The sequence below is a fragment of the Plodia interpunctella genome, chromosome 17 (genome assembly GCF_027563975.2).
Source record: "Plodia interpunctella isolate USDA-ARS_2022_Savannah chromosome 17, ilPloInte3.2, whole genome shotgun sequence".
NCBI classification, from domain to species: domain Eukaryota; kingdom Metazoa; phylum Arthropoda; class Insecta; order Lepidoptera; family Pyralidae; genus Plodia; species Plodia interpunctella.
The window spans coordinates 2,464,678-2,474,064 of NC_071310.1; the positions used below are offsets into that span (position 1 = coordinate 2,464,678).

At 36.6% G+C, this 9,387-nt stretch overlaps 1 protein-coding gene across 1 annotated transcript; it reads right to left on the minus strand.

Annotated features, from left to right (window-relative positions):
- Positions 1-831: 831 nt before the first annotated feature.
- On the minus strand, positions 832-8,884 carry LOC128677030 (uncharacterized). The gene is made up of 16 exons (XM_053757570.2): positions 8,656-8,884; positions 7,879-8,047; positions 7,199-7,345; positions 6,661-6,766; positions 5,844-6,038; positions 5,427-5,558; positions 4,836-5,027; positions 3,952-4,065; positions 3,460-3,581; positions 2,948-3,018; positions 2,566-2,734; positions 2,350-2,496; positions 2,097-2,202; positions 1,726-1,920; positions 1,411-1,542; positions 832-1,036 (listed from the first exon to the last, which is right to left on the minus strand). Exons 1-16 carry the CDS (start codon positions 8,807-8,809, stop codon positions 842-844), a joined length of 2,346 nt encoding a protein of 781 aa, XP_053613545.2. The 5' UTR covers positions 8,810-8,884; the 3' UTR covers positions 832-841.
- Between the last annotated feature and the right edge of the window lie 503 nt (positions 8,885-9,387).

The window sequence follows — 9,387 nt, forward strand, 5'->3', positions numbered from 1 at the left end:
ATAAACTTGATTTTGACTGAAGATCTTACCTATATGAAGACCATATTTTAATAAGTCTTCACGTGTAAAGTGTACCGAGCTTCTTTTCGACCGTTTACTGGCTCGAAAATTTTACAGCGTGAGGCATATCCCATAGTTTTCAAGTTTTTTATCTTATGGAAAACGATTTTTCCCAATATTTGGCACCCGAATATCCTACAGTGTTGTATATTTTCACAAACAAATGCTTACATAATGAAAGGATTGATAAAGTTTAAACTAAACTAAAACTAAAATAAACGTTTTCATCGACATAACAAAAGGCGGTAAAGCTTTTGTGTACCTAACATACAGTGCTGTACTCTAGCGGGATAAATGTGCTACTACTGGTACTAGTTGGAGCACGGGACCTTAGAAGTCCCCGTGCTTTACCCAGGTGGAGAACTTTGGTGAAGCATGGGTCCCCGGACTCCTATTAGGGTCGTAGGTACCATGAAATTTACTAGAATTGTACATAGAATTCATACTAATTCCATGTAGAAGGCAAACCATTTGGCAAAACTTCAACAACTTGAGAGTTTGTACACTAACTTAGCACAATATGGCCAATATGTACGGAGTGCCTACCCACGGCCCCAACAGATGTTTTTCAGAGCACACTTTGCAACCGCTACTGTAGGGTTTGAAGGTGCGAAAAAGGTTTAATTAGTTGTTTCAGTATAACTCATTACCAAACTAATGATTATAAGCGTGAACAAATTCGTAATCATCTACGATATGTTATTGATATAATAATATACACAATTATGTATAACATTTATTAAAATAGTTTAAATGAAATTATGAAAAAAATGTCATTAAATCACTTCTTCTTGCCTCCACCTCCCTTCTTCTTAGGCGGTTTGTACGGTCCTAATTGCAAGCGCACTAACAGGCCACGCCACCATGCCTGTACGCAGATCGCCGCGTTTGTCATTTTCTCTCTATACAAACGTGCCTTCTCGCGTTCATCTTTGAAATGTATCCAGTCTTTCATCATTTTGTCGTGTAACTCGATCTGAAAAATTGGTTACAGATATGTATTATACTATATAGTAATCATATGTCATAGATGATGTGACGGATCTCGTGAGACGTCCAAATCACACTAAATCACAGTTTATTATTTTTTGGTTACCGATAACTTTGTCAAAATGTACCTACGTAACATTTTGCCCAAAACAACTGAAGCTAAAGTGAACTAAATTTAAGTTACTACATGTATAGTATTTTAGGTTTATGTTAGCATCACGACTGTCACGTCAACGTCACGTGATGGGACTGGTCAGATATTGGTTTTTGGTGATGACTAGAGGGGGAGAATTTATTTTACTAGCTCAGTATAACAAATTCTCCTCCTCTAAGAGCAATATAATTAAAGTAAAAAATAACCGTTTCTTCTAGTTCGATTCTTCTGTCAAGTTCATTTTGATAATCATTTTTCTTAATTTGTATCCTCAGATCAATATTCTCCATGTCTTTGTCATATTTATCCATCCAATTTTCGACCTTGGCAAGAGTTTCCTGAAAATTATGTTTCGTACCATATAAAATCGATGTGATCATTTACGAAATCTTTATTAAAAGCTGATTTTCTCTATCAGTCTACTACTGTTTTCAAAACGATTGGTTTACTTTTTCTCATCAGTCCACTTGTATTGCATATCTAATAGTTTAATGAGTTCAATCATTAAATACCGTGCTTACATTAATCATAATGTTGACAAGCAGTTCGACTTCTGCATGCACTCTTTGTTCGTGATCATATCTCCGCTTGTAATACTCGATGGTCGTAGTTGGTGAGTATTCCCAATCTTTAATAGTCTGTATATGTTGCTCAGTACGTGCACGCTGCCAGTTGTCTACATATCTACTGCGACATTCCGAGTTAAGCACAGCATCCTGCAAAAAGTTAGTTTTTTTGACGGGTAAATCTTCTTTTTTGTATTTGAAATTATAATTTAACTGATGCGATAATGTCACTAATATGTATCACTATTAGTGATAACAATATTATGAAATGAATAGCGTCGGTCGTATTAGTAAATACATAACGTTGAGATACATAGATTCCTTACTTCAACTTGAGAGCTCAAATCCTCAATATGGGCGTCCGTATCATAGATCACGGACTTTATGTGGTTACGCTGTTGTCTCAATTGTTTATTTAAGTCTCGACGAATTCTATTCAACAAAGAATACATTGTATATGTATACATCTATTTGACAAATATATATAGTTACATAACGCTATGTAAATACGTGAAGAAAAGTTTGAAGCATTTTATGTAAACTTAAGAGCTAAACGATTATGGAAAGATTGAAACATACATTCTATTCCTCGCTTCATCCTCCAGCAAGAACTTAAAATGGGCATTGCGGTTTAATATAACGTTCACACATTCCTTAAGAAAATCCACTCGTTTACGAAGCACTAGATCTGCATATAAATCTACCATAACCTTAAGAATGTATTTTCTGAAAATAAAGTTTCAAATTATATATTTTGTATTAAGAAACACTTAATAGTTTTGCTATTGAACGTACCGGTCAGCATCAAGTTTATCCAGTTTATATTTCATGCAACCAAGATTGCGTTGATCTATACCGTCCAATTCATCAGAAACTTTAGGCTGCTCTACGCCATATTTCAATGCTCTCAGTAAGCCCATGTCAGACATAGTCTTGTGAATATGTAACTCATTATTGACAGCTCCTGTAAAGGAATTGAGTTGAGCATCATATACTAACATTGGGTTAAAGAATGTATACATTACATAATATTACTACCTATAATTTATTCATTACATACTTAGAATTTTACAAAAATAGTTAAGTAACTATAATTTCTTTTGCCACCTACGTTGTTTGTTGGCCATTTCGTGTCGCTTTTCTAAGTAAATACTCGTAAGAAACTGTTAAATCTCACCTAAAATGCGCATTTGGGTGATAATGTCTTCCAAAACAGATGCTAACATTGAAGATTCAAGGTAAGACAAGCTGAAATAACCGTGACATATATAAATAATGCATGAATAGAGATGATTACAATAGATCAGAACCAGAAATAATTTAAATTTATGACTGTGAATCGGACAGAATAAGAAGAAAATTAATCTAAATCAACTCTACTGGTGGTCACGACCCTCAGCCATGAGGATACATCCATGATTATGAAGGTAACTATGTATAAGGTATGTACAACAGTAACATGTGTGGTTGTTATCCTCCCGTGGATGTTGTACGAGGCGACTAAGAGACACATAGCCTTGGCAATAATAGCATTCTTAAAGGGGGAGTGCCCTCCCCCTCCACGTAAAATTACAGTAGAATTTTCCAAATTGTAAGGTTTATTTTATACGCTAACCCCGGACTTCTCGGCTACACAGCCTTTAAAACTCAAAGTAAGCGAGTGTATGAGAGAGATTATTATAACTTTACCGTTTTGCCTCCGAATGATCATCATCTAAAGGCTCATGGCTATCGACTACAGCTAAAGGTACAGAAGGTGACCCTTTACCGACATCCAGATGTTTAGAACTTAATTCCGCTCTGCTCTTCATCTACAATATTAAATAATATTATGTGAACATAACACAAAGTACGACGAGTATGTAAAATATTTTCACATGATGATGATGAACAGATCCAGCGTGTAATAAAACATATAAATCAATTCTTTAACATAATTAAAAAACCGGCCAAGAGCAATAGTTATATTAACTCCATCCCTCAGTTATGTGTATGGAGCACTACCCTTAATAATTTTATTTTTTCTCCGAATAAAATGACTGTGACATACAGACAGACGGACATGACGAAACTGAGGATTTCGTTTTTGGCATTTGACTACAGAACCCTAAAAAGGCAATAAAAGCATGGAGCACCTGGTGGAGCATCTTCACATATTTTATTTTAGAAAATAATGGTTACCTTTAACCTATGTTCGCTTTTTTTCGCTTCCTCCGGTTCATCAGTAAAAATGGTCCCAGTACCCCACGTATCTTCTACAACACTTAAAACTCGTGTACGTTGCATATTATAAGTCTATTTTAAATTACTTTGTTGTAAATTAGTATAAATTATATTTATAATAACAGTTACAATAAAACAACGCTTAATTAAAAACTCCAAGATCTATGCAAATATCTAATTTCTAAAACAGGTGTACTAAATTGGATACACGGGCAATGACAGCAGCTAAAATAGGAATATGATAGTAATAGACGTTAGACAATTATTATTGTTTTTGGCGAATTTTTGATTCTATTGAGATTTACATCACAACATGCCAGTGACAAGCTCGAAACAGTTTTCAATGTAATTATTTCCAACTGGGTTCTGTATTTAAGTAGGTATTACATGTACCTCTTATCGGATCACTTCGTGGTCTATCTGATAGATTTAGCTGTGTTTGTGAAAAAACCAAACTTTTAAATCGACACCATCAAACATAGACTACGCCATTATTTCATGATGCCAAATAAAAAAATTAATAAAACCGTAAAGAGTATGTATTATTTTTTACCACACGTGGGTGGTCCGACTTATTGGTAGTACGTGCAAAGTGTAACCAATAAGGACACTCTAGTAGTTACAAGCAAAACCGTCAAATCCAAGAGGAAATATGTTTTTATAAAGAAATAAAAGCAAACTCAAATTAATACATTTATTTAAATTACAAATTTAAATAATAGACAAAAAAACTTATAAACAATCTAAAGATGTGTTAATAAAAATACAAGTAAAATAAATGAAGACAAAATTAAAAAAACATATACGTTTAAAAAAAGTACTTAAATAATACTATATTATTACTTCTTCTTACCACCTCCCCTCTTCTTAGGAGGTGGTTTATACGGACCGAGTTGATTACGTACGAGCAACCCACGCCACCAGGCTTGAACAACGATTGCAGCCTTGGTCATTTTCTCTCTATACAATCGTGCGTTCTCACGATCTTCTTTAAACTTAATCCAATTTTTCATTGCAACATCATGCTCCTCAATCTGTATACAAAGCAAAATATGTCAAAATTAAAAAATAGATCTTTGCCTGCATTATTTACAAGAAATGCTGAATGTTTGCAATAATGTCAAAGCCTCTTGATTCCATAGTTGGCGTTGCGCAATGCGCATAGGCATGAATGAAAACAGATGGTCTATTTAACTACCGTGTTTTTATTGGCGGGGTGATAGGTGTATAATGTATATAACAAACACAAAACTTGATAACTAGAGATTTTAATTAGTTTTAATGATAAAATATGTTGTACTTCTTTTACTTCCAATTTGAAAATCATAATCGAGAAGTCTATGGATTACATAAATGAGAAGGGCCCATCTCTAGTTTTGTAAGTAAAGGTTTGAAAAACTCTAAAACGCTAGAAAACCAGAAAAATAAGTTACCGTTCTCTCGAATTCCTCTCGCTGTTCGGTCTGGACGACATAGTTATTCTTCATTATTTGAATTTTGAGGTCTATCGCCTCCATGTCTGTGTCGTACTTATCCATCCAAGATTCAACCTTGTTCAATGTATCCTGATGATGAAATAATAATATTTACCATGGTTCCTATCTATAGTAATTTATAAATGTGAGAGTCTGTTTATTGCTTTTTCACGTCAATACGCAAGATTTAATCGATGTTTGGTGTGCCCATTTCATCCTATTTCCAGTTTCTGGGGGTAGAAATTTGAATAAATATTGAGTTTAGATTTGAACTCGGGTCTCTATTTCTATTTATTATATTAGTATAAAAGTATGGTTGTGGGTGATGCTATCCAGGGCATACTTGCCTTCCCTCAATCCTGGCCACAAACTTACATTGGTGTCAATAGTGGTGAGCATCTCGATCTCAGCGTGGATTCGTTGTTCCTGGTCGAACCGCAGCTTGTAAATCTCTATGACATCCTCCTTCATTTTCTCCTTGTCTTTGATCTGTTGGTGGTTCTGTTCGGTGCGCGCGCGCTGCCAGTTCTCCACGTATCGGGTGCGGATTTCGGCGTTTAGAACTGCATCCTGGTGTATTTAAAAAGAGCTACTTACAAAAACTAATTGTGCCGACCATATGTAACTACTATTTCAGGCCATACTCTAACCATATTCAAAATTTAAATGAATTTGAATTTTTTGCAGCTTTTTTTGTTCTAAATGGCAGGCTATCCAGCTAGACGGGAAGCACGATGAGGTCTAGGGTGGTAAGCAAGGTCAAAAAATGTTTTAATTCACTCTTGCTACGAAATCCATAAATCGTTGGTTTTGGGATACAGCGACAAGCCCTGTACTTTATTAATTTTTCCGTGTAACAAACAATATAATACAAATAATGTTTACTGCCAGAAGAGATAAATATACAGAAAATTAAAACACTAGATGCACAAATAAATGAAAGAAGGTTTTAATGTAATAAAACAAATTATACCTATTGACGCAGTTACGCGGTGTAAATGTTTCCTTTCCAGTAATCTCTATACCCATCTAATGACAAATATTGACACTACACGAGAAAAGAGCAGTTACCTACATATAAAATGAGGATGCGAAATGTCTTCCCCTCATGAGGTTCATTTCGTCGTTCTTTTATCGAGTTTTGTCACATGTACCTATATGTAGTATAAGTAGTTTAATCGATTCAACTCACTTCAACCTTAGTTGATAGCGCTGCTATAGCGCAATCGGCGTCGTAGGTGGCCGCCTTGGTGTGGATACGCTGCTGTCGACATTGGCGGATCAGTTCTCTTTTCAACCTGGTCAGGAACAACTGATTAATATGTGTGGGAATGCTGTTGTTGCCTCGCTGTATCTATGGTAGCCCACCGTAGTATAGCACCGTACCTATTATGATATCAATTGTCTATGGTTATGTTAAATATTAAGTCATAATTATATGTTATGTCAGCAGCAACACAGTCGACCGACATAAATGTATTTAACTGGTTCTTACAGACCATTCGAGTGCCGCAGCACTCAGGGCTAATAGTGGGGTGATTGAGAGGTGAGGCTCCCCTCACTGCTTAATCAAGGTCTAATATAACTTTTGGAAAATAAAATTAATTAATATAGACACAGATCCACGTTTTTCGTATTTTTGACAACCCTGGCTGCATTGTTAACGTTGGTGACTTTCTTTTTTTTCTTTAGCCGTCGAACAATATTAATCTCATCAAAACGGCGCTCACAATTTATTATTCGCTTCTTCTTCTATCAAGCACATGCGACGCGCCTTTTCATCCTTCATCTTCAACACATAGTTTGCCAACGGCTCGTAGTTCATATTGACGCAGAGGCTCTTGTATGTATCTTCTAAAGCACCATGGATGAAGTACCTGGAATTGTACAGGTTGTGTTGTGACTTCTAGCAGCGGTGTAGGGCCGAAACATAGTTGCAAAGGTAGGTTATCATTGTATAACCTTTTTTATATACGAGGTAGAATAGTACTTACTCCTCACACAAGACCTGCGAACCAGGATTTGGATCTTCAGTTGGTGCGTAAGGCCTTTTACACCACGAGGCTGTGGACGGGGAGCGGGACCCACACCGGCCACCCCTGATTTCTAGCCCAAGGAATACGTGTTGTCAATACTTTTATGGCCAGTGGCAAGGAATAGGACAAGGGCCAGGTGATCATTAATTAACCTATTTGCAACATTAGGCGTCAAGTGCTCGATGCTCACGGATTTATATTTATTACTAGTTATGAGATGTTTGTCTGAGCAGTTTATACTAACCTATAGTTGGAATTAAACTGCTTATTTTATCGATTATATGGTCCTTCTAGCTGGATTTGAACCAGCGCTCTACGAATTTGCGTAACATTCCCGATCAGGATCGGTAGCGTATTTAAGCACTTGAAAAAACCTGTCAGCAAACATCTTCTTCAGCTTGTACTCCATGCAGTCTAGCTTGGAGTGGTCAATGTTCGCCAGATCATCAGTCACGACGGGCTGCTCCACTTTGTATTTCAGCGCGCGCAGGTGCGTCAAGTTTGTTTCCGCTTGCGCCACCCGCCATTCGTTGCTGCACAACACTGGATATCACAGGGTTGAATTTATAGTCAGGTAGGGAACAACTAATTCATAAAACCAAACCCTATACAAAAAATATTTTGATTTCTGAGCGCTTGGGAATGTGCCGTGAGTGGCCATATAGGGATATCGAGAGGGGGAAGGGTACACTCAGAGGGCTAAGTGCGGGATTGCATTTCACTTCTCACTACCTATCGAATCGATTCGAAGTGAGACGCAGCGAACCAATCACATTACGGTACGGTTGTCGTTACGTCACAAAGGCACACTGTGATTGGATGGCTGCGTCTCACTGCGAGTCGACTCGTTGGTGAGATATAAATAGCAAAGTCGCACTACGCGCACTGAAGTTTCGTATTTGATTACTTTTAGACGACTATCACCAGATGGCGTTAACCGTTATGTCTCCGGCGCGAAGGAATGAACATTGCGTAATTTGTATGAGAGAACTTTTTTCCGGTTGTGTATAACTGGCATTATTTAACCTACACACTTTGAAAACAGAGTTATTGAAGTAATTATATGTGTTATGTGTATTGACTTCTTATCTTTTTCAGATTGTGGTACTCCATACTTTATATATATTTAACCCTATATAATGCAAACTTACTGAAAATACGATATTCTTTGATAATATCTTCGAGTACTCCGCCAAATAAAGCCGCTTCGAAATAACTCAAAGAGTATGGGTCATCGGACGTGTCCCGCAAGCTTGAGCTTTTCTGGTACAGCGCGCTTTTGAAAACACTGGACCTTGTATTCATTTTGATTCTATTTATTTTATTGGGAATAAAAGCTGACGATCCGACCGACTCGGCCCTATTGTAAAATATGTCAAAACATTTTTTTTCTGTCGTAATCTTGTCAACGTTACGTTTCAAAAAGTTACAGGCAAAATTAGAAAAACAATAGCCATGTAATTTTATGCAGAAAAAAAGTGAGTCTCATTCACAGATATTTATGGATTTAGTAAGTACTTCGTACGGAGAAGGTACCTACTAATTCCATGCAGATATTAGAACATTTCAATGTAATGCCGGCTCTATACTGTCGTCGAACAGTTTGCCAAACATCGGCGGATTCGTTACACCAACTACTCTGTCGAGCTGGCATAATGTTCTAATATCTGTGGTCTCATTACATAGACTTTGAAAGGGCGTAGTATCCATTACACCTGTGAAGGTCGCGCTAGTGAGAATATTAAATCAGTCATAGGAGCAAGTATAGAAATTAAGCGTGCGACGGTCTACTATAATAGATCTTAATTGGAGATTCATTGATGGATCTTTTTGCACTTTGTCCACTTATCCCAATAGGCAAATGATAGACAAAGAACAGAAAA